Genomic DNA, 27,524 nt, shown 5'->3' on the forward strand with positions numbered 1-27,524 from the left:
TTAATTCTTGTCAATTTACCTCACACCTTTTATAAAGTATCTCATCCTGGTCAGTTAATGCCATCCCTACATTTCATATGTATTTGGGTCAGTTAACCCCTCCTCATACCTCCCACCTCTATGCAGAAACCATTCTGATCAGTAACCCCCCACCCCCATACCTTTTTATAATTTACTTACTTTTAATAAGACGACAAAGGAGGCCACCAGAACACCACACATGAGCCTTTTTACCTTAAGGTAATCAACTTTATTCTTGTAGCATAATAAGTTAAACTATATACACAATGCACAATCACTTTTACACAAACAGATACTTATTGGCATAACTATAAACCACATCTAAAGTTTCTGCAAAGACACATCATGGGGCTTATCCAAGCACGACAGGAGGAGGCCATTTTGTGCACATCTTCTCAAAAGTTTTAGCTCTCCCCTGAGGGCATTCACCAAGTTTTAACTATCCTTATGTTTGGCTTTATCTAAAGCTCTCTTAGCCATAACAGCCTGCAAGAACATGTGCAAATAACATTTTCTCAATTCCCAGAGCTGGGCCAAGAGCGGAAAAACTAAGAAGTGCTAAACTACAAGATGTATGACTTTCTTAAATGTTTTCTGGGCACATCCCTGCATTTACTTACGGCTATAGCTAAAATACAAACTTAAGTTGAGAATTGGTCTTCTTAAAGGGTCAGTACACTTAAAACTGTGAATAAAGCTGGGCGATGATGAGTGGAACTGCTTCATCTATTTCAAATAGATAGATCACAACATAAATTAGTTCACATTTTCATCCACACAAATCCCTTCCCATCATACCAAATATCAGTTTTTGGTGCACTTTGCCTCTGGTTGCAGAGCAACAGCTTTTATCACGGTCAGCATAATGCACTTGGAGTTGTAAAACATACATTTTATTCTGTAAAAAGCAGTGAAAGGTTAACAAGGATAATTATTGCCATTGCAGTAAAGTGGGATTTTGCTGTTTGTGATGTTTTCTGTTTCCCTGGGATGAGATGTTTGCTGTACCATAGAAAGAATAATTCAAAGAAAGGTTTTCTAATCTACTGAAGACCTAACCGGAAGTGTGCACCAATGCCAGCTTTCTGGATGAAAAGTGCTCAGTCTATGGGTGGAACAAAAGAAGGACCATGGTAGATAAAATTTAAACCTAAACCTGCCAAGATTCACAAATCAATGATGGACTTGTTACCTTAGTCACATAATGGCTTAAACTGTGATATCACTACTATAGGCAGACAGGATCCTTCCCTTTAACATCAAACTGGAAGCAATGGAATTACCTTTTTAAAATAACAATCTATTATCCTAAAATAGGGTATTAGAAAAAAAGAGGTTTATGTTTAATTCACAGTAGCAATAATGTACAATAAAATTTAGCATTCTTGATATAGTTGCGTTGAAATGTTTTTTATTCTACCTGTGCTTGCCTTTACACAAGAAACAACATTTCCAAGAATGCAGAACTATTAGCAAAATAACAATGTTTGAGAAGCATGAAGTATATTGTTCCATGGCACATCGGGCTATTGGTTGCTGCCAAATTTATTATTGGCAGTTTGAATAAATGGACCCTAATGACTGATGTTACCTTAGAAGGAATTAGTTTCATGCGCCCCATGGAAGAGGCGACTCTCCCCGCCCACATATATAATGTACAGATTTAGTTTAATTATTTTTGAATTGGCACAGATCCCCAGAGTTGGAGTACTACTGCTATGTAGAGGTTGAAACTCTTTCTTCTACAGGCAAGATCAATTCATGAGCAAATCTTTTAAACCACGTCTCCATTGTGTGTGCGCATGTGTTTGTGAAGGTGTATGGTAGGTCCACTTTAAGAAAATTCATATAGAATTGTATAAGCCCCACTATTAGCAAAGCTGGGAAAAACTTTAAAGTGATTCTGCAAAGACAAGATTATGTATTTTGGCAACATGTTTAAAATATCTGGTCAGGAGGCAGGAAACGATAGAAGCCGGCCTCCGGAGCCAGGATATGAAGGACAGCCAATATGACAAAATCAATGTACAAGTTCAAAATCATATTCCTGTGTCAAATGCAACAGTCACTGCTGAGAAAAGGTCAACAAAGGTTTATGATTCACAAAACTTTGTATTTCACTTCCATATCAAATGGTTGAGTAGAATTTTATGACAAATGAGTGAAAGGTAAACACTGATTCGGGTTGCTTAATAGCCCCAGACAGTGGTAAACATCTAAAAATGTATGTTTCAGTCTTTGTCTCCTTTACCGTTACCACATTCATCATAAAAAAACTCAGTCATGGCATCTGATAGCAAGGAATATTTAAATGAATAAGGTGAGGATATACAAGATGGACAAATAATCATCTGCAGACTACATGGTAAGGACCGCAGTTTATTTGAAGATCACCTCCACTTCAACCTGGTAAATTAGTGTTCTGTAGTCCTCGAGACATATCTCGTGGACTATATCTGCAAGATTTTATTAGTAGAATTTCTATTTTCACCTAACTTAGAATAACGTAGAATTAACATGATTGGGGAGTTTTACGAAAAAGGGCTTTTTTTTATTTTTAATAAAGGGAGCAGACTGCAACAACATTTCAATGCTGGAGTCCTAAGATAAGCTAAGATAACCACCAAGTTCAATACAAGGGAGAATGCAGGTGTAAGATTACACAGTTGAGGGAACTAGGCACGCACCCCAATTTGTTTTTTTGTGTACAGGACCTGCTGCTCCCATGGACTATCTAAGATGGTGTTTATAAACACTGTTTATGTATGAGATAGATGTAAAGTAACAATGTTACTTTAGTATCTATTAAGTTTCATTTATCTGCAGATGAAAGGGATAAGTTTCAATCTGCATATGATGATATAAGTTAGAGCAACCAGACTAGTAAAAAAAAATAAAAATGATGTTGCTATTACCCCTTAATACCTTTTACATCACCCTAGTCCTCCTTCCTCTTCACTATTTAATTTCCTGCAGGATTTAAACAAATAATTAAAACTTTTTATGTTTTGTTCATTATTAATAAAAAAAAAACACAAATTTAAAAAAAGGCTTTATTTCATTTGAAAATAGCTTTGTAATGCTTTGTACCAAAATCAGAATGTTAGTGTCGTTTTAAACAGAATAAATTATAAAATAAAAATTTTTTTCACCTTTTGTAACTAACACTGATAAATCAAGAAAAAAAGTGCTTTATGTTTATAGTAACTTGTTTTATCTAATAATGGAATTAAAAATTAATTTGTTTCTGCAAGACAATATCACCAAAAAGCAATGTTTGTCCTACAAACGATTCGTTTCTTTGTTATTTTAAGCATTGACAAAGTTATTGGCAAAAAAAAACAGGCCTATACCAGACATAAAACTTGCTCTTCTCTAGTTCGGGGGGGAATACAGGGGTGAAGGTCACTTCCATAGAGAACCCTAAAATAATAAATATTTTTTTGTATATGCAAGTTAAGTTGAATGGCCAACATTCATCCTATTAAGGAACTCCAGAGTAAGAACCAGTCAGCTAGATCTCTACCCCAACTTCTACTCTGGCATTAGGACTTAAAGTGACCAATTAAACTTTTCAGCATCAACTGAAGACTAAAATGTCAAGCTCCTGCCGCTCTACATTATATGCTTTGAAGCAGTCTGCTCCATAGATTTACAAGGGGGTGACCCCAACAATTGAAGTAAGTTGTAATGGTAATGAAAACCTACACACAATGGGCCCGATAGATTAGGGCTCTCAAATACTAGAGAAGATAGATTATCATGGGAGAACCTGGGAGATCCTCCAAACCTGAAATGGACTTCTTAAAACATATTTGCTATCAGGTGGCAAATGCTTTAAATCCTGGGCCAAAGCCACTGCAAGTTTTGGTTTCGAAATTCTTCGAATTTTCCTCAAGTTTTTATTGATGTCAGTGTCCCCATTGAAGAGGTTTTTTTTTATTACTTCCTATAATGACAGGAAAGAATTGGAAATCTTTCCACAGGAGACCTCATTACCCCTGACCCTTTCACAAATCAAGCCAAAGTAAAACATTTTGGCTGGAGCTGGATTTTAAAACAGTGTCCCAAATCCTGGAAAACATACAATTTATAACCCCATACTCAACATTTATTTTTTATACCTCATAACATAGGCTGTCCTATGTGCAGCTTTATATAAGAGTTTGCGATGTGGTAGGCTGCATATTGTACATCTATGTTATACGCAATGTATGATATTTGTTTACTGCTCCTAAGTGGACCATTCAGGAAGCTTTTCACATGAATCCCCATGAATAAGCATTAAAAAGAACACCTATTCCATAATCTACCATGGCAAATATATTGCCACTACACAACTATCCTGACACAATATGGAAAAAACCCAAAACCTTTTAAGGATTCGACAATATATGAGCAGAGCTTGGTCTGTGCGCTATTACACACACAATTTCTCACTGGTAGAGACACATAAATATATTATAAAAAAATAAAGTGCTTTCTAAAAGGTTCCAGGAATGGAACATACAAAACATTTCACAAGAAAAAAAAAAAAAAAAAAAAAAAAAAAAAAAAAAAACCGTAATACTACATCCAAATTAGGTATAAACATTGACAATATTTACAATCTCATGGGCATCCCAAGACAAACATCCCTTCATATACACGGTATATACATATACGCTGTTATCCTTGATCAATATATTATAACAATATATATTTTACATTTTTTTGTTTTTACACAAGAAAACTCCTACAAAAAAGCGACAAGGACTAAGCATACAAGCCCAAGAAAAATGGTCGGCAATGTTGGTGCCTTGCCCAGACTTCCACTATTTGGGAAGATTTGCCAGAGCTCCTTTCTCGGGTGAAGACTTTCCACATCCTCCCAAGCACTGTAAGCTGCGGCAGTAAAGTTTGCATCACCTGTTGTCAACAGATCAAAGACACAAGAATTGTAGTAGAGGTGTCGGACCTGGAATTTTTCAAGACATTTAGCAACTGCGCTTTCGAGTGTATATACCGAACGTGCCTGACTGGGTGCTGAGCTTGGTGAAGATTTAACTGTAGCTGGAAAACGCAGATGTCCTCCTTCATCAATACGTTCACTTGAAGGGCAGCCATTCATACACAGCTGCAAGTCTTGGCTTTCCTCGTAAGCCATGGCCAATTCCTCTGGCATGCGAATAGCCAAAGTTAGGTAGTTTCCATGTTGTCGTACGATGACAGTTGTTCCAATGTACCTTGCATGCATTTCAACATGCTTTCCACTGACTTTCTCTATAATCCGTAAGGTTTTAGAGTCTGCATCTCCACCGCTAGTTGTGCCATCAACAAATGCTGCTGGCAGGTCGTCAGTCACAGCCTGGTACACTTTCTGGTCGGTACAATCCGGAAAGGATTTAAATATTATAGTTATCTAAGAGAGAAGAGAAATGGGAATGTAATTCGCAGTAAAAATAAATATATCTACAAATTAAAACATTTTTTTTTTTTTTTTTAAGCCAGTTTTAAGCGAGTTATGTGCACAACTCTGAGTAAGTTTAGCACATTTCTGATAACATGGCATAACCCTGGTTTACATTAATTGGAATTAAATGTTATTTTCTTTAACAAAGTCCTAAAAAAACTGGAGCAATGTAACAAATATTTTTTAAAAATCTTATTTACCCGAAACAATGATTGTTTCCAGCAAATATTTAAATATAAGGATAGATGAAGAACAAAATGAGATAAAAGGATTGGAAAAGTTTTCACAACTGCTTATCACCGGTAAGTGTGCCTGGAGGGGGGGGGAATACATGCAACGTTTTAGTAGAAGAGTTCATGTCGACAGGCAATATTGTCGAATGCAACCGCATGCATTCAAATGGAAAATGTAGTATTTGAAAAGACTGCCTTTGGCCAGAAAGGCCTTAGCACAAATACTGCATGCAAAGAAAAGCAGTGCAATACAACGCAGAATAAACCCAGCCTCTAAATGGTCATTTGTACTGATCAAGTAAAGTCAACGGGAATATGTCAACCTCTCCTTGACAAATATTCCAAAACTCGTGTCAAACCCAGAAAAAAATTCTTGGTGCTTAATTTTGGATGTAACATAATGCGAAATAAGGCTTTTTACTACAAATATGTAACATTTTAAAACAGTTATTCAGTATAAAATAATTATTAAAAAAATAAACTAAAGGCAAAATAAATAAAAAGTCCTAAGATTTGGATAGTGTGCAGGTAAGGTATTGCTCATTGTGTCCTATTTAGGGAGTGTGATGCTCTCTAATTGTTCTAAACACCTATGTCACAGGAAAAAATATACCAAAGGAAAATCCATAAGCAAAAACTGGCTTTAAACTAAACAATCCATCTTAAAAACAAGTAAAAAAAAGGTTGGTCACAGGTTTATAATAATACATCCAGCTTTAAAAAGTCCAAACAGATGAAGAAATAACCAGGGTACTAGTATAGGTAATAAATAATTTTAACATTGATGATTTCAAAGCAAATAAATATTTAGGGCAGGCAGGTAATAAATATTGATGTTGGTGATGTCAATGGACTGTACTAAAATGTTTATTGTGTCAAACTGTGATGCCGAGCTTTACATTATAGGAAATATAGGATCAAACCCAAATAAACTGCGTCAGTTTATATTTTATGATTAGGACATGACGAGAGCAGCAACATCTTACTCAAGTTTACTCAACACCTGTGAGAGTGAGGAGAAGTTGCAGAAGCAGTAATAATGAGAGACAAATGACAGGTCTCTTCATTTAATAGGTACCTTAGGCAACCCACAATCATAACATTAGTACTGTAAATTACAGCATCAACTCTTCTCACAAAGCTAAGCAATTTGTCTACTTGACAGCCGTGACTCATAAAAGTCTTCTGCTTCTCCTACTGAAATCCACCTTGCCAGAAAACTGCAGGATTCGTGTTTCAACTTGGGTGCTTAAGATTTTACACTTGAAAACAAAATTAGCAATCACCTTATATTGAATCTTTTTTCTCTACAGGAACAAATCTGTGTACACGGCTGGCTGGCGGTTCTAAAAAAGTGTCATTTTGTTCCAGAAAACATATAACATATAAAGAAGGACTACTCCATCTACATCTGGAGTATAGAGGGGGCTATATATGTTTTCAAGCAATATTCACACAAATTTCTGCAGGTTCTACTAATTTTTCCAACTTGATCCATTCAGAAAAATGTTAATATTGGATGAAATTTGTGAGAGAAATAAAATCCTATATCTTAATGTACAGCGCTGTGTAACATGTTGGCGGTATATAAATCCTGTTTATTAATAAAAACATTAAAATTCTTACACAAGGCCAGTTTTATTTATTTATTTAAGATTTATTTATTTAAGGTGGGAGGTGATCTGCCTGGAATTTTTAGTTATTTTAAAGAAAATAAAACATTTTTCAGTTCCTTTTTTCTACGTTCAATGTGCCCATTAATTTGCTAGGGGATTCAACCACTGCAAGAAGAGCTTAAAGGTAGGGACTCTGGCCTTTGCAGCACTAGGTCCCATGTTCGAATCTCCGCCAGGACATTATCTGCATGGTGTTTGCAGGTTCATCCTGGTTTCCTCCAATATTCCAAAAAACAAAACATGCAGTTGGGTTAAATGGCTTCCCCCAAAATTGACCTTGGACTGTATAAAGACATATGACTGGGGTAGGGACATTAGATTGTGAGCTCCTTTGAGGGGCAGCTAGTGATATGACAATGGACTATGAAGTGCTGCGTAATATGTTGGCACTATATAACAATAATACCAAAACCAAAGTCTCCTCTTCCGAAAGTAAGGTTTTGTTGAAGTAGTGTGGTGATGGGGGCATGTTAAAATAATGGGAGCCTACAATTTGCCACATTTTTTAAAATTTTGGTTTGTGTCTGACAAATTACATCACTGGCCTGTTGGGTTGCTTCCTGTATATTTAGAGAACAGTGTATTGATTTATGTAAGAGATACCAATCACCTTCTAACTGTCCTTTTGGCAACTCAGAGTTGAAAATCTAACAAAGATATCATGTTATTACACGTAAAACAGAAGCATTGCGTACGCTCAGACAGGTGGCAACCACTTCCTAGCTGAACAAATCTAAAGGAGGCAGCAAATGTTAATCTGCCATATGGTAAACAAGCATGTACAATTATATCAAGACCTAATCCAGACATTCTTGGAAAAGCCCAGTCATCATTGTTTTGACAATTCCCTTCTATGAGACTGCTGAAGAGTAACTCCAACTGCACCGGATATTTAAGTTTTGGGGAATGTGTCAAGGCATGGATTTACTCACTGGTTCTTGTGTCTATCAAAAGACTTTGAAGTCAAGATCAAAAATGTTTGTCAAAAAGGTTGTTTTTTTTCTAATTAATGACACAGAATTCAGCACCAATTGTATCTGTGACAGGAGCTAGGCCTAAGCTGCAAGCAATTTTCCCCTGGAGTTACCAAACCACCGAGAGACAACTCATCTGCTGGCATAACTTGGTTAGCTACCAATGGTCTACGCCTAGTAAGCCAACCCACAGTATATGATTCCTGGATGTTCTGTTCTAGCTGGGACCCAGTAATGACATTAGTCTATAGACCACACAATGTTAGGAACCTAGATTATATGTTCCTCACCGTGCTAACATTGATAAACCAGAGGGAGATAATTAGCCTGTCTGCAGCTTAACACCTAACTTGTCTTGTGTCCTTGTACATTAGACGTTCAGGAATTTGGCACGACCACCCCCACCACCAATATGTCATTTATTATTGATAAACAGAAATGCTGTGTATTTAAAACATCAATGCTTATGTTAAGCTTCTTTCCCGGATGAGCTGCTGCACTCATCCATTTTTAAACAATTTGCTCCTTGGCTTCTCACCAGCTGTGAAAACAGTAACATCAAGGTAAAGATCAGCATTCCAGACCTCCCTACAATGTCAAAGACTGCAACTAATGTCCATTAGAGCTCTGCCAGTCATGTGACCCAAATCATACCAACAATACCAGCAAGGATTTTATATGGGACTATTATAAACAGTGTACTGTACACCTAAATTTGTACCCTGAAAGCTTATGTCACAACATAAATGTTCATGTTATATCAATTTTCAAACACTGCAATTACATCCATAACGGCTTGTGCACAGAGAAGAGAACACATAAAAACTCCAGCAATGCCAACTAATATTTTTGCCCCTTTAATATAGATAAAACCATTTCAATGGTAGATTGAGCAGACTAGGACAGAAATAAGAGAAGTTCATAGTTAGGGATTACATATACTATAAGCAGGAGTATCATATGCAACACAGAGGGCCACGTCAACAATCCCCTGCAGGTTCCCTGTCCAGCTTGTGTTTTTCATTATTGCAGTAGCAAAGTCTCCACCTAATGGAATCCTTTCATAGAATATTTTCTCTGAGGCGACAAGCCACTATATCACTAAATGGCACTGTAGAAATCACAGGAAATTGGGAGCTAGGTTGAAAAAAAAAATCACTTTTAATATTGGTACAAGAAAGGTCAGAATAATGTATTGGATGGATGGATAGATAAAACAGCTTGTCACCATGTATACAAATGCTTTGTTTGCAAACAATTTTAAGCAGATGAAAATCGAATTAAAGAAGAAAAAAAAAAACACTGGTCATCTAGGTTTTTGCAGCCACTTGCTAACTTTAGATTAGGCATTTTTACACCAGAAAAGACTTAGCTGTTACTGCTTGTCACCTCTCCCAAATGTTTAGCCATTAGGCAACTGTAAAAAGACAAAACAAAAAAAAAAACACACCTCTTGGTATTAGCCATCAGAATACACAAAACCACTGCTGGTAAAAGCCATCAGTCTGATCTTCTTTACCCGGGTCGTTTCTGATACCAGTATTCTGCTGGTGCTTGTGATAGTATGTTGGCTTTTGGAGGGACACACCACCTTACCATGGTTGCAAACCACAAAAGTTAAACTGAAGCAGGGCCGCCTATATTTATTCATTTTATGATTATCCGTGTACAAGAACCTTGCCAAATACCTTGCTCTGTCAATAAATACATTACAAATACCCTGATATTTGTTCTGAAGGAAGAAAGGCCAGGTTGTATACAAATATCACCATTAAACAAATGCTTCTCTTCCTTCCAGGAGCTGTAATTAGTAAACTGTTTAAGATAGGCCAGCAATTTTTTGCGAACCATGGCTCTCGACTAAACCAAAACCTGACATTCAGCAAGTGAAATATCCCTGTAATTTTTTAATTCTACTCTACCACATCCAATTTGCACTCAAACTCTTGAAGATAAATACACCTAGGATATGACATTCATAAATCCACCCGTTTTGTCTACAGCCAGGCTACACAAAACATTGTACCACTGATGGGACTCTGATCCGTCTCATGCAAAGCACGGTGATTCCTGATCTACCAATAACTATTTCTTTCCCATAGGGCTTTGTATCTGCTAGAGCAGTTTATATATTTCAATCGAAGAATGAGTAACTTTGGTTATATCCTCCAGTTACCATTTCAGAGGGGTCATTCCGCATACACCAGTATAGGATATACTAATCTATCCCTAGCTTCCTACTCCCAACACATAGGTTTTTTGATGGAAACAAAAAATTTTAAAAATTAATAGTTGCCGTCCTAAGCCAAGCATCCTCAGAGACGCAAAACTTACATTTTGTTCCACTCTGCCACTGCTTTGATCCCTACTATAGCCAGTAAAATTTTAACATCAATACAAACTTACACACTAAGATATGGCTCATGGTCCCATGTGACCACACTGGAGCTTGGCAATTGGTTGCTCCTGCTTCAAGCCTTGCCCCCAAGGAGCACAGCTGGCATGTGATCTCTGAAAGATACTTAGGAGCCAGAATGTTTATGTACAAATACAAGTTTTAAAATTATTTAGCCACAAACAGAAACCTGCCATACCTTAAAAATAATAAATCCAAACCAAAATGACCAGTTATTTTCCGCAGTCTTAGTATTGAAACATTTAGTAAATAAGCATGTTTAACAGATATATTAGGAAAGCATTGTGACAGTCTGTTAGACATGTCAGTTTAGAACAATTGTGGTTATCTCTGATGTTAAATGATTTGTGCATTGCACACAGCTGTAAAACTAAATAACAGAAAGCCAAATATAGTGATTATAGCAAATGGAGTTGGAGAAAGTTTAATTTTAAACTTGGCACTAAGTAAAATGGAAAAGTTTATGTAAAGTTCTCGAGCACTGATGAAGACGGGCTGCAATCAAAGCACTCAAGTGAGCGGAACTCAAACATACGGGGGCAGGCACATTTATGTAGTCGGATATATCAAACTGATCAATATCAGTAGAGGAGATTCTATTTTATGAAAATATACACAATGCAGGAATCAAGATAGAATGGAGCAATAAAGGGACTTATATAAGCTAAATGACTGTACAGCCTCAATGTCTCTTCTGTACCACACAATACCAAACAACAGTCCATGTAAACCTGAATGACATTTAATACTGTAAATGTAAAAAGTTGCTTTTTTATTCTAAACACTGTTTTTATGCTTCAATGCATCTCTGGACTGTAGATGTTCATTTTATGTCTACTTTTTTCCAGCAAAGGCTACAAGGACCTGCGGGGACCAGCAGGACATGGGGGGACGAAAACAGAGCAAGGTAAGAGTGTTTTTTTTTTTTTTTTTAGGTTAAAGCTACCCTGAGTGGGACTCTGGATTACTGCTATTTGCAAGTAAAATCCACCCCAGAGTGACACTCAGGATTACCACTGGGGGGGGGGGGGTTAAGGTATTACAGAGAATCAATTGTTTTCGAACTGTGGGGTCCTGCCTTCTATAACAGACACACATACATTGATAAAGCACAACACACACAGAAAAGAAAATACTAGTTTTACTAGGACCTGTCTAACCCATTACACATTGGGCCTAATTTATTAAAGCTCTCTAAGGCTGGGGAAGACACATTTTCATCAGTGAAGTTGGGTGATCCAGCAAACCTGGAGTGGACTTCCTATTTGTTAGCAAATTTTTTGAATCCTGGACCAGATCCATTTCAGGTTTGTCGGCTCACCCAGGTTCACTGATAAAAGTGCAACATTTCCAGCCTTGGAGAACATTAACAAATCAGGCCCACGGTGTTGTGCATTGTAAAAGAAGCCCTGTACTATACATACTTGCGGTGTTTAAAGCCTATTTAGCCATTGCTGGGATAGTGTCACATAAAGCTAAAATAGGTGGATCAACATGTATTTTTGGGATTTTGCAACAAAAAACAAGAGCCATAGGAGTGGAACTTAGGAGTTCTGCTTTAATATTGCATTTTTGTCAATAACATATTTCCGGCTTATATCTGATAATTGTCAAAATTCACTATGGCATTACTGAATAAAAGCCCAGATGTGCTGGAAAAGATTGCTTTTCACTATCCTATTTCCATAAATATACTGCTTCTGCCCCACACCACCTCAATGAAAGCAAACCCAGCTATATTTTTCCACGCATATGCCCGCTGTCCAGGAATACACTTAATCTCACTCACCTACTTGTATCGGAAAACACAATGAACCACACTTGTGCAAAAGTTTTTTGTTTTTTTTTGCAGGATAACAAATCCCAATGTCTCATCTTATGGAGCTCAGCTAAAGTAAAGCAACACAAAGTTTTAGACATGCTGGCCCTGGTCATTAAATGTCAGGAAATGTCTTCTCCATCTGGCCACGATTAACTAACTGGATAAGTGATCAACAAGTTCCAATGAATGTCTTTTTTTCTGTAATTACTTACACATCACAATGGGGTTAGGAAGCCAGCTGTAAATCTAAGAACTGTTGTATGCCAGGCTGATTAGAAAAGCTCATTTTCTACAATTAGGATCATTAGCAAGACATCTGTTCATATGTTACCATTAGCATTCCATGTAATGTAATAATCCCTTCCAGAAAAGAAAAACACAACACACACACATATATGAATATAGGTCTCATATCTTAAGTCTTCTGCTCTTTCAAGTATACAGAAATAAAATGTTACCAATCCAATATACATTCTCATGAAAAAGAGCGCTGCTGGATGTCTTAGCCTTCTAATGCCAAAATGGCCATCACACTGCGTCATGTGGTTTATATGAACCATTCTGCTTGATGTGAGTTTAATTGCCGTAAAACTTGGTTATCATTAAATGATTGCTATTGGGTCCCTCCAGTTGATAAATAGCATCACATTAGTTACAGCATGAAAGCATCTGGCAAAAACAAAACATAAAAAACAGCAGTCTAAATTGTATAATGGGGGCAGAAAGTGCATTAGTAAGGGTAGAACAGACACCAAAGCAATTAGTAATGAATATCCAAATTATTATTGACATACATACATGCACGATTCTACAATTTGTACAGCCCGCTTTGTAAAATCCCCATCCATCGGGCCAAGGTGGTATTAGAGCAGCCTAATACACTGTGCGATCTCATGCAAAGCAACTTGTGCCCCATGTGTGTTCTGCATTAAATGGATTTTTGAGTTCAATCACTGCACACAGGCAATGCTTGAATACATCTTTAATTGCAGCTTGTCTATAAATTACTTTCAGACAAGAGATCAATATGTTCAACTATTCTGCTATTCAGGTTTCCTCCATTTTACCCGAATGGATTGGCTTTTATCACAATCAACTAATTAAGAGCCTCCTAAGCCTTCTTTTCCACTATGCAAATAAAGTAAAGTATACAAGAACACAAAATAAAAAGGTGGCCAATAATGTCATACAGAATGTAGCAGATTTCATTATATCAAATCCCCAACTAAAAGTCAGTAACTTAAAAGTTTGATTTTAAACTTCTCTCCTCCTTTATACTCTGCATTGCCGGGTGTGATGACCCCACTATTTAGTGGCGAGATGAATCTACGCCAGTGCAACAGCGTCTTCTTATAAGATCTGGAGTATCCTTTTTTCCAGGATCTCACCAGATAAGTACAACTTCATACCACGGGTGGTAGACAGGACTAAGGCACTTGTAAAATCTAATCTTTCCACCAATATTTGGTTCCAGCAGATGATGTTTGAGGAGTGGACCTAGACATAGGTAGATTTTGAATTTTATTGCAAGGCCTACTTAAAAGTAAACTTGTGAGGATAGAACTGTATACTTAAGGCTTTCACAATCCTTTCCAAAGAAAAAAAACACTGAAAGATGCATGATGTGCGCTGTACATACATACAGTGCCTTTCTGCTCTATGTAGAGGGGAGGGGAGAACAAGCGAGCGGCACCCCACTACGCTCTTGTTCAAGAATCATGATGGACAAGTGCTGTACACACGTTAGATACGAGCCCTGAAGTGATAATCAGACGAGAATATATATATATAGTCTTATCCCTAAAACTACACAAAGTTTTAAACCTACAGGTCCACAAAACCTGTGAATCCAACTAAGAGACCACAAGGCAGCAGCAAGGTCCAAAAGGCCCACCAGATTTATTAAGTTGCAAACAAATTTAATGTGAAGACTAATACAAAATACATACCATCCCACCTAAATTACCATTATAATCATGGCACAAAAGAGTAAAATTTATTTCAGCAGGAAATATGCACATCACATAAATGTGACACTACAGAATTAAGGTGGGCATAGTTTCTTGCTATGTTCGGATATGATTTTGTACAAAGTCTCAGTTTTCACCGTGTTCTTAGTGGAAGCTTTCCTGTTCTGGTCTCCAGGGCGTCTCAATTTTCACTCTGCTGCAAACAGTAGGCAGCTGTAATATCACTAATTAGCAGATAGCGTTATCTACAGCCTAGGTAGACTGAGCCAAGCGGACTTAATGGAGCAAGAGAGTTATGCTGCCTACTTATAAAGATGTAAAGCCAGAACTGCAGTGCGTTGTCAATGTCTTTTTTTTCATTGTTATGTTGAATAAATGGGTACATTTCTTCATTGCCAAGAGATTGTCTTACTTCTCCATCTTCCAAGCATTGCTAAATGATGTGCAAAAAAAAGGAAGGACTCAATGAAAGTTTAGTTTCTTTAGTAACCAGCTGGAGCTTTCACCATACAAAAAGAAAAAAAAAAAAGTTTTTTTTTTTTTTTTATATTGACATACATACATACACACACACACACACACAACTATGCTTCCAACCACTGGGAACCATTTTTTGCATGGGGTTGTGTTTGCAGTGTGGATCATGGAAGTAATACATTAGTTCTGCCCATGGATTTTCCTCCTCTGGAGGGAGAACTTTAACATGTTACCGCTGTCACATGAGTAACACATACAGACCTGCGATGCAGTTTGTTGTTCCTGGACACAAAGTAGCAGTTGTCTTTGTGCCCAGTACCCGCTAATAATGCGGTTTTAGACCACACATCTGAAAGAGGCCAAAGGCTATGTACACATGTCAAATGATTCTCGCCCGATAATTGCCTCAGGGCTAGTATTGGACAAGAATCTGGGGTGTGTACAGTGCTTGTCCGGTGTCATTCATGGATCTGTTCTGGTGTATCCACAAACCATCGTAATACAAGTGAAGGGGAGAGAACGCAGCAAGGTTCTCCCCCTCTGCATAGAGCAGAACTCATTCATGCATCTTTCAGTCTTTTGTCGTTGGAAAGGATTTTTTATGATCCTTTCCAATGACAATTATTGAAAGTGTGTAAGTAGCCTAAGTCTTAAACTTGAAGTAAGGGGCTTAGTATTGCATTGTTTTTGCACAGATGTAAATTGTAATTATTAATTTGTCTAGGCATAATACATAAATAATACATAAAGCAGGTATTTTCTCAGCTCTGACTATCTAGTCATCACAGTGTGAGTGTGTTTTAAAGGATCTAATGCCAGGGTGCATAACAAGAAAAGTTTCTTGTCCATGTGATGTCAGGCTTAGCACAAGGGTAAATAAAAGGTACATGCAAATATTATGCTATATATGATGCTTTCACATTCTTAATAATAAACAGGATTTATATAGTGCCAACATATTATGCAGCGCTGTACATTATAGGGATTACAATAGGGATTGCAAATGACAGACGAATACACAGTGACACCGAAGGAGCAGAGGACCCTGCCTCGAAGAGTTCACAATCTTAAGAGTTATGTTTTTACACATTATGATTTGCTACAAGCACTGTGTATCAAAACCAGAATGCCAGGAGTTGGACATTTTATCTTCTGGGTGTAGCGGTGGATGTCAGATTTTACCAAGAATAAGGTATAGGCTAGAACAGTGCAGATTCTTGCTACCTTTAAAACAACATTGGAATGAAAGGCTTCTGTGCCATCTAACACTGCACTCAGAACGCATTGATAAATCTCCCAATTGGCTATATAAATAAATATATATAAATATATATATATATATATATATATATATACATACACATACCATGGATCTCAAACAAATGGGTCTCTCTGCAATATGTAAAAAAACAACTTTTTTCCAATTGTGAAATTCCAGACTTGTGTCATGTGACCATATTGAACACAGAGTGCTTAGTGCCAACTACATTATACCACACTGCTTGCTGGTGACAGCTGAAACTACTTACACTTTCTATCTGGAAACAAGATAAAACTGTGAAACACTTGACACAAACCACACTAAAGTACACAAATGGCCACATATTGAAGCATGCCAAGGAGCACATTGTAACAACATGCCTGTTTGCTAAACACAATGGCCAAGTCAGCCAAAGCAGACAGATGCCGCAGTTTACACATAACACACACCTTGCGAAGGCTGGCTGCCCACTGAGTATGAATGCTGCATTCAGCTCTCACAAAGACAGACTTGAATAAAATGCATGTTATTAGCTGCCACAGAGTCTAACCCTTTCCCTGCCAGACTGTCATGGATCCTGAGATGAAACATTCAACTTTAGATTGTGGAGCCTAACTGCAGAAAACTTCTCACTTTCCATACATCTTTGATGGGTAACTAGAACGTCTGAAACTTTGTGTTCCCAAATATAAAAAAAAGTTGCTGCAATCATTATTATTAATAATAAACCATATTTATATAGTGTCAACATATTACGCAGCACTGTACATTACAAAGGGGTTGCAAATGACAGACAGATAGTGACACAGGAGGAGGTGGGGAAAATATCACACAATAGGAGGGGGGATATGGAATGGTGGGGAAGGTTTAAGAGACAGAAAAAGATGGGTAGGCAAGTTTGAAAAAAAGGGTTTTGAGTGCTCTTTTAAAGGAGGAGAAAGTAGGAGCAAGCTGAATAGTACGAGGAAGACCATTCCAGAGACGCAATTATTCTCATTCAAGAATAGAATTGAAATAAACACTATTTTCCAATGTATAGTTCAAGTATTGTCCCCTCATTTTTATCCCTGAGACACCCAGACAACAAATCAATGGAAGAGAGTCACAGGACAGGAAAAAATTCAGATATAGATAAAGATGTTTGAACTCTTCCCAACTTGTATTTTCTTACTGATTCTGCCCACAATAGACTAATACAAAAGGAGGAAAAAATCTAACAGCAATAAAAACTTGACAGGTGATTTGCAATCTAAACAAACCACAGTGTGAAAACACAGTTCAGCAACAAAGGTTGGTAACCCCTTATTGTGTGGAAAAGTTGAGTGATGAATTTTCATGGCACTGGCATGACGTTCAGGTCTTTAGGTGACCATTTCATGTGAGCTTTCCAAGTGTAATCCTTGTAAAGTTTGAAGGTGTAGGCTTTTTGCAATCAATATATTTACCTATACAAATAACTGAAGTCGTGTCAGCTATAGGTTTAAAGATCTGAACTTTATTCAGAATATGTTGCAATGCCATGATATTTGCAGTTTAGCTTTTCCAGGAATACCATGGTTCTTATTCAGTAATGCAGTGCAAAGTGCGGCCATGTTCTGCAACCCACATTAACCCGAGACAAATGCAAAAAATTTGTAAGAAGTACACTAGTTACCCTGCATAGTCCCTTAACCTAAACACCCTACACCCAGCAACCTACTTCTGATATTTACATCCTGGAGGTGAAAATCGTTAGTGACTACCACACCCAATTGACTTGAATGGGGCTGTACTCCCAGACTAGAAACATTAAAATTGTGGCCCCATTAAACCCTAAGGAGACTCTCAGCATATTGGGGGGGGGCACTAAATACTACACTTTCAGCTATATTGTATTGTGAGTGTTAAATCTGTGCCCATATCATGCACAGGGATTCTAAACAAGCTGTAAAACTGCTTTATTCACCACTGTATATATACACACCTAGTTTTCAAAGTTCACAACACAGGTACTGTGCTTCTCTAGGACAGCAGATCTTGGCAGTCCTCCAACATGCTATAGTAAACAAACAGCAGGTGTTCCTAAGTGATTAAAAAATTACTCCAGAATCTTTGTTGTAATTTTTGTTGAGGTGAATATAAGGTTGTCTGCGAAGTAGGCTTTACACGGACACCCAGTGAGCAAGGTGAAAAGGCCTCTAGGAATTGGACTTATTATTAACAATCTTAAAATGTACAAATGAGGGTTACTAGATAGATACTATATATGATCATACTGTTATGAGCACTATAAAAAGATGTCTGATGATAAATGTCAAGTGCTGAAAAGAACTGGATTTCTTAGCCCAGAATAAGTAACTTGTGTCAATGTGCCTGATTTAATAAAGCTCTCCAAGGCTAGAGAAGTTACACTTTCATCAGTGAAGCTGGGTGATCCAGCAAGCCTAGAATGGATCAGGTCCAGGATTTAAACCATTTACTAACAAATGACTTAAGAAATCCATTCCAAGTTTGCTGGATCACCCATGTTCACCGATGAATGTGTATCTTCTCCAGTTTGGAGTACTTTATTAAATCAGGTCCACGAAGCCTCAAACGGTAAACCTGACACAGTTATGATGATAGAAATTAAAAGCAGGAGGGAAAGTTGCAGATATTTACACATTTGGTATACAGAGGCAATTGTACTGTATTATCTGCAGGAATACAAAAGTATCACCATCTTAAAAGATATAAAACCACCCATTTTTATAGAACAAGAAAAAACAAAATTACAACATGCAACATAGTCTCCATCTTTTATAATTGTATTAAAAAAAAAAAAAAACAATGTGACAAGAATAGCTACCTTGTTTGTAGCAGTAGCACTGGATCCAGGGACCACGGGCACATTCGTCACTTGAACAGACAAGTAATTGTTGTCTATCAGCGGCCATGCTCCCTCTACTTTACAAGTCTGAAAATGGTCTTTAAAAGTCCTAAGATGAGGGTCCCCAAACAAGCCACAAAAGAGGTAATTGGGCTGTGTCTGTTCTCCAGCCCTTAATTCTCGTGCTGCCACCCTGCTATGAAAGTTACAAAGGTCGTTGGAAAACTCTGGATTTGTTGAAGATGTGGGGCCATCCTTCGAGCAATTCCTCTGACTCATCAGGTCGCTGATACCCAACACGGCAGAATGGTAAACTAGGTTTCCACGACATGCTTTGGAAGTTCTATGTGTACAGGCAGCATAGGCCCGCAAGGCCTTACAGAATTCAGAGTCAAAGCCATCGCTCCCTGTGTTTAGGTGTGACGTTAATGACACAAAGTCGGTCGTGCACTTCTGGATACGACACTGCGTTTGCTGATGACCGTACCCTGCAAGAGAAAATAAAAGTTTACTATATTTCAAATACTCGAAATATCCAAGATCTATAGAAGTGTGGGTTTGTAAAACAAATAGGTCTATTGATATAAAATACATAGATGTATACATAAACAGACTTTTGAAAATAAACAAATCTGCAAACTAATCAAAGTATGGTAACTAAACCCACTTAAAACAAAGATACAACCATAGACCAGCTGAATTTTCTGGGTACAAGGAAACTAAATAGGTATAAAATTTTACAGTTTTCTTTTAAAAGTAGCTTCAGCCAAAATAAAAAAAATCCTTTCCCTTAGCAACATGTAAAAATAAAGAATTATACTTTGAAGGGATCAAAAATGGTGCCTAGCAAGTTAGAGTTATAGCACATCAATCAGCAAAATCTGTGCTTCCTAACTACTGGAAAACCATAGACATGTGACCAAGTGGCGTTAGATAGGGGAGAGAGGGTTGAATGGACTTCTGCAGAGAGGTCACAGCTTCCACACAGGTCTCATTCTGCAGCATGCTGGCAAGGAACAGATTTTTCTATACACACAAAAAAGCATACCATACACACTTTATTTTGAAGCAACTCAAAGAAGCAGATGAAATTTCAACTGCTTTTTAAATGCATAGACAAATTATCTCATTTAGATCAGTGGTCGTCAACCTTTTCGGTTCCACGGACCACTAAAATCACCGGCTCCTCTCCCATCGCAGATCTGAGCCTGCAATAGGAGACTGGGCGGGGTTATGTTCAGGGACACAGCCCGCTCACTTCCCTAAGCCTGGGCACCGCATGGGGGACATGGTCCGTGCCTCTGGCTGATGTGTCCCCCCAGCGGGGTCCTTCTCCTGACCGTGTTTGGGGGTGCACCAGCCAAAGCCACGGACCCCCCAAATTTTCTTGTGGTCCACGGGACCACCGGTTGGCAACTGCTGATTTAGATAATAAAGTATTATTTATTTTCATCTGTGTACCTGGATAAAGGAAACTTGGTAAAATGTGTTGCAGATATCTCATAGCACAGCAAGATTTGATAACAGGGAGCATACATTGGGGAAACCCTGCTGTGTCAGTACACAATGTCAGCAGCTTATTAGTGCGCCTTAACACTTTACAATCCATTACTTAATGTTGGGAGACTCATTTTTTAGCTCACAATTATGTCTCCAGGGATTTTCAGTACTGCGTAATGACACATGTGAACCCTGTATGACTCTGCTGTACACTGTACCCAATCCATGTAATATGAGGCAGGCGAGGAAGTCTACATATATGAATATGGAAAAAAATAAAAAATCCTGCAAACGTCACCATTTTGCACAGCCAATACAAACACATCCAAATGTCATACTGAGCTGGTGGCAGAGGGTGATGGAAATGTATTATAAAATAGGATTACAGGTAAATACAGACCGTACGGTCTTGATAACAAGCAATTCAGTGATTATACATACAGACTAAATATTTTTCATTTTGCATGGAAATCTACAATCAGAATCACACAGCCCAAACAACTTGGAAAAAAAAAGAATAAAATAGGGCTTCACATTGGATTTTTGGGGCCATTAGGTCTGACCACCCTGATGTTTCTTTACAGGCTGGGAAACACTGCCAGGAAAACACAGGTGGTAAGCTAATATTCCAATTCGTGTACATACAGTAAAGAGAAAAAAATACATCTCACATTTCAGGCTATGCAAAACAGAATCATAGCTAAGCTATTCCAGCAGACAGAGAGGAACTTAGTTCAACCAGGCCTGGAGCAAATCAAATTTCAAGCTGGCTCTGCCTTTCCCAAGATGACTTGGAACAAAAACAATGTATGCTACAATCAGACAAGATACATTTCCCTGACTGTCATTTCTTCATAGGTCAGAGAATCTAAACAAGTACAAGAGCCACACAAATGACCTCCATGACTGAGAGCAAGACTTTTCCCTTGTCTAGAAAACTGCACCTTTGGGAGATCCCTACATTCTGTCCATGATTGAACTACAAATATTCATGTACTGTCATTTCTAAACCTTAGAGTTAGAGTGAAAGGAGGTCGGGCTCCGTGCTCCAAGGTTCGGCTGTCCTCACCACTGGGTGACACGATGTGTGAATATATAATAACTAACCTTATAAAAGCCCAGCCCAAATTGCTGGGAAACAGAAGTCTAAGGGCACCTTCAACATGGGAGTGGATTCAGGAAAATATCCAGCACCCAAAATCTTTCCACCTTGTACTTCAATCACGCTTCCTAAAGCTTTGATACTTTGAAAATCACTGACCCAAAACAAGCATGTAGCCAGTAAAGCAAGTCAAGTCCTAATCTACATGTTTCAAGACAGTGAGTAATACACCTTTCTAAATGAAGAATACTTGAAATAATTTGGTGACCAGAGGAAAGAATGCCCCCCCCCCCCCCCGGGAAGAGGGGGGAGTATTTTTCTATCAGGTCAGAAATGTAAGTGGGACAAGAACTGTGGAGGGATTCGAAGGCAAAGCACAGGAGCTTGAATTCGATTCTAAGGTGAAATGGAAGCCAGTGACGAGAACTACAATGAGACTTCTAAATTTGTGATCTCTGCATTGTTCTGGGGCAAATGTCACTTGGCAGTGCCAGATGCATGGCTCTAATGAGGTTTTATGTGTCTATAAAGGCGTAACTCTAGCCACCACCAAGGTGGGCATTCTTTCAGCTGCCCATCAATTTAAGAGGTTGACCCTACAAATAAATTGGTTTTAGCATGGGTTCCCTGTGACCTGAAAAATACTTCAAGGGTACCTTTGGGGTAAAGCCACAGCTTGATATGAACAGTTAGGGAACAAGAAACAAGTGGACCATAATGGTAATTACCATTCTAAACAGGTTTACTAAGTGGTTAGCATCCACCTGAGCCAGAGCTAAAGCCATTAAAAGATTGTTTTCTGCTCTTACAGCGGACAGCACAAGTACTCACCAGCACTGGTGTAAATGCTCATTTTTATTGAATACCATACCAATGCATGCTAAAATATCCCTTTCTGATGTTGATATTTTTCTATAGTGGCACTCTCTATAGATTACAGGGAAATACGGTAAAAACTGCAATGCCATGGATATTTTCCACCTGGCAAAAACTGACATCAAAGACCCTAAAGATTAACAAGGCTTTGTGCCGTCTAAATCATAACAGTTTTCATTTACCCTAACAGTTTTTCTAGATGCTCCACTTCACAGGACCAGTCAGCTTTAGGAAGATTCAGGTAGCGATTAGCTTGAATCTAGCTTATAATTGATTATGACCTTGCTGCATATGGATTTCTGAAGCCTCATCAATTTAGGGTTTCATCTCTTTGAACATCCTGTACAGCCTACACCCAGAAATATCCATTATTCATAAATTTATAATGACAGTGCACACTTTGGTTAGACAGGGTGCTTAAAAGAAAAGAGAAAACACTGCTGTCAAAATGCCAGAGTAATGCTTAGTAAAAAAACAAGCTTGGGGAGCCGGCCAAGAAAGGCCATGAAGTGTATGAGTAAGCAGCCTCTGCCCCATTTCATCTTCATTCAGGAAATGCATGCATTGCTTTGTTGAAATCAGAAGCCTTTGCCTGGCATTTGGATAGGATTACAAATAGCTAATGCTTTGATTGATTTATATTTCCAATTTATTTTTAATCTTTAGCATTAGATTCCTAGGTATCAGAAGCAGAGCAATCCAATTGAATGCTTAGCTGTATCTTGGAAGAGAATTTAAAGCACACCTGTCACTTATGACTTACTGCTATGAGAACCACTTCTGACATAAATCAAAATTCATGAGAATGCAGCTAATCAATTATATGGAAAGCAGAAGCATCATCATTATTCACAGGAGAATGACAAAAAGTAAAATAATTGGTTTAATCTAATGAATTTTTATATCAATACAATAGCTGCCAGGACTGATGAAGCCAAGGAATTTCTACCTTACCAGAAACATGGTCCTTTTTTGTCCCCATTTATCAGGAAGGGTATAACCACACTCACTTCTAAAGCCATTGGAGTAACATTTACATATGAACAGGTCAAATTAATCCATCCTGATACAAGAAGATGTTTCCCTGCATGTGAGCCCATTCCCATTACTAACTAGTCTTGTTCTGAACTCTGTTTATGCATGGAGGTAGAGCTTTGCTTATTGACTGCAGAGCTGCCCCCCCCTTTATAACTGTGATATGATGGTTGGGGAATTTAAAAAAAAAAAGCAGCTCAGAAGGTGAAGAAAGCACACACCACTGCAATGGATAAAGCAGGGAGATCCCTGCCCTTCAGATTCCCAAGTACAGGCTGCTCACCGGCAAAGAGAACAAGGAGTAGACATTTGTGCCCGAGATGAACTCAGACTGCAGAATTACATAAGAGGTTCAAGGCACAACAACATAATATAAGACAAGATATAACTTTAACATTTTCGGAGGTAAACCTTTTATTTATGGCTCACACTGTATTATTCACAAAGGAAAGATGCCCTCTATCCAAAAAGGGCCCACTATCTCCCGAATTATCTGGTTTGTTAATTTCACACTAAATTGCCCTTCACTGTAAAATTCAATCTACTCTTTGTCAGATAACTGTAACAAAGCAGAGCTGGTATATGGCTGCTATACATAAACAAATTATTGTTTATGTTAGGTTACTAGTTATGTACAGTAATATATAGCTGTTATGATAAAAATATAATGGCTGCCAAATATACCAACCTTCTATAAACCATTATCTTTGTTACTTTCTAAATCAGTGACCAGGAACAAAAAGGAAAGGAAAGGAAAGAAAATTTCTTACCTGTGTTCTTGTTTCGGGTCACTGAACAAAAATAATGAAGCAAAACCATCAACAAGAAGACCAGGCATCTAGCATTTTCAAAGGAAAAGTCATCAAATGCTAAATTCTCTGCATGGGCAAACAAAGTCCCCAGACCTGGGAGGGCAGTGTGTTATACTGGGGTTGCTTCAGTTGCTCAGGACTGGGTTCGGCATGTAATGTGCCTTTAAAAAACGAGGTCATCTGACTACCTGAATATACTGAACTGCCCTATGAATGTTTGCATGCAGGCTGCTCTTGGTCATGTGTTGTTGATCCTTCATTTTTGGAATAAATGCAATCCAATAAATTCAAAGGTTGGCTAGGGCGGGTGAGGAATCACCTGGATCATGGGTGTCAAACTCAAGTACACAGAGGTCCGAAATTAAAAACTTAGACGGGGGCCAAAATATAAAATTTATTGAAAAAATTGAGGAAGTTTACTACTTCATCCACACAAAAAAAAAAAAACCCTCTACACACACTTTAGGGTTGGAAAAACTAATTTCTATCTATCTTTGCAGGCTGTGTGTTGTTCATCCTCTCATATCACAAGTTTGTCTGACACTAAATATTGCACTATGCAGTCTCTAATGGATTAAAACAAACACAATGCCCCTGGTAGTTAGGCAACATGTGATAATTGCCTAGATTTTGGGTCACATGATGGGTGTACAGGAATAATGTCTATGTATTGCATGTATTGAAAAAATGGTGATGTGAGGTGGTACCGTGGGCCAGATGTAGTTCATTTTTGGAATTCTTTGGGGGGCCAAAGAAAAGAAAAAAAGGACCTTGAGGGCCAGATTTGGCCCACGGGCCAGAGTTTGACACCCCTGACCTAGATGATACAGGGAAATCAGATGACCAGGCAATGAGATGGGCTTAATCTAAATTGTTGCAGCTTCTAATGCATTCTAAAAGTGTCCTGCAAATATCTGTCCATTTCTAGTGACAATCTGTAGGGATCTTATCACAGAGACACAAGATCACTTTCCCGATCTCATACCCAGGATATATCACCATTATATTCTTATCACTTCTCAGTAATGACATACCGATCATAAACACAAAAGAAGGTTAATGCTCTGTTTGCTTGGCATTTTCTAAGTGTCAACACAATGAATGTGAAATAAATACGGCTCATTAACAGACACAAAGAGCTTTTAGATGGCTATGGGCTGACCAGTAATCACATTATTCTCTCTAGATTTTCTAATCAGAAGTGAGATAGGACAATTAGTCAAATGGCTTCTGTGCTACAATTTAACTCTATAGGCATCACTGTTTTTTTTTTTTACCTAGAAATTAAGTTATTCAGTGTACACATAAGAATGGCACAAATTAAACTTGAGCAGGAAAAATAAATACAAAAAAATATCATACATTTTTTTTCAAAAGACGTCTTACATTGCAATGGATATCCTTTACAGTTCTTGGCTATCATAAGGCATGGCCGGTAATTTGGCGGGTAATTAAAATTAGTCCTGTGACCCCCCCCCCCCCCCCACTATGGCTATGAACTTAGCAATGTTTTTTAATCTTTGCTTCAGACACAGCAAATCTAAATGGTTGTTTCTTACCAGCATGCTACTATGTGAAGTAGTGGTCTCTCTGTAGAGGTCTTACACCTTTTTAGTCAGCCATATCTCTGCAATCAGCAAAGCTCATCCTCTTATTGATTGATTAGATCTACTTTTAACTCACAGGGGTGTTTTGGACCTCTGCAGAGAGACCACTGATCCACACAAAGAACAATGGTCCCAACGGGATAGGTTTTTCTACTCAGGGCTCTAATATGCTCAATATGAGTCAGTTTTACACATGCAAATCTTGCAGAAAGCCACTTCCATGTTCACAGCAAACTGCTAAGCGCTCAGGAGCAGCAAATTGCACTGTAGGTTAACACGTCCGCACACATTACTTTGACTTTATAGTGTGGTGAGGCTAGAAGTGAAATGTTGCTTCCAGGAACCACGCCACAACCCCATCAAATTCATGTGCAAATTCGCGCACAAAATAGTTCCCAACAAGAGTGGCTGGGAATGCAGTTGGGCCTGTGGTAGAAAACAGGACTGTGAGGAGGACTGTGAACCTCTTATCTCAATGCACATGGAATTATTTTGCTGCTTTATACATAAAATTCAGAAGGGCTTTGACTATTGACCAATAATAAACATGAATTATTTAGTCTCTTCTGGAACCTTCATCAAGGTTGTGGTAAAGCTCTAGTCCAAACCAGAACACATTGTGTGATGGATCAATAAGACTTATAAAACAAAGAATATAGTGTGCAACCATCACCCTATATCCTTCAGTATTATAGCCAAGGGTTCCACCATTACTTTTATTATTCAAGTGATCACAAATATTTACATCATCTCATTTCTTGGCATTTTACCTGCCATAGGACCAACAAAGGATAAAGCTAGAAACAGGAGTTCTAAGCTAAGGGGTAAGCTCAAAGCTGCTTTTTTTATACTGCAACGTAGCTCTGGTCTTAGAAGATCAATAAAATCAATATGTTTCATGGGCCAGAGTGGTGCTGTGATGGAGAAAGCTGAGGAACTCAGAACCTGCTTCTACCCTTTGTACTGTTCACAGTCCACACACCACCAGCAGCGGCGTCCGGCTTACCTGTGTCCCCCCAGAGGGCCAGCAGTAGTAGGAGGTGCAGGGGCCCCAGGCGGCGGTCAGCCCCGGGGTAGGAGAGTGCGGCCCTTCTCCCCATACCCATCCATTCAGGTCGCAATGCCGGGCGCTGGGGCACAGGAGCGGGGCTAGGCTGGCACGGGGCAGCTCGCTTCCTTCTCTTCCTGAAGTTTGCCGGTCCCGGCGGAGAGGAGGAGGAGTCAGCGGTGAAGTAGCGGAGGGTCCGGAGCGCACATAGGGGGAGACACAAACACACAGCCGGTTACTGGGCTCCACACATCCCGGCCAGGCGCTCCAATACGCACTGTGCTGGGACAGGGAAGAGGAGGAGGCTGCCTCTGATTGGGCGTATCCCGCTCCGCCCCTCCCATCTACTCACAGACCCCGCCCATTCTATCACTCCTATGACTGGCAGCAGCTC

At 38.5% G+C, this 27,524-nt stretch overlaps 1 protein-coding gene across 1 annotated transcript; it reads right to left on the bottom strand.

Annotated features, from left to right (window-relative positions):
* Positions 1–227: 227 nt before the first annotated feature.
* RGMB (repulsive guidance molecule BMP co-receptor b) lies at positions 228–27,524 on the bottom strand. The gene is made up of 3 exons (XM_072416132.1): positions 27,089–27,524; positions 19,130–19,638; positions 228–5,422 (listed from the first exon to the last, which is right to left on the bottom strand). The coding sequence occupies exons 1-3, from the start codon at positions 27,186–27,188 to the stop codon at positions 4,757–4,759; spliced, it is 1,275 nt and encodes a 424-aa protein (XP_072272233.1). The 5' UTR covers positions 27,189–27,524; the 3' UTR covers positions 228–4,756.

Source organism: Pyxicephalus adspersus, chromosome 6 (assembly GCF_032062135.1).
Source record: "Pyxicephalus adspersus chromosome 6, UCB_Pads_2.0, whole genome shotgun sequence".
NCBI classification, from domain to species: Eukaryota; Metazoa; Chordata; class Amphibia; order Anura; family Pyxicephalidae; genus Pyxicephalus; species Pyxicephalus adspersus.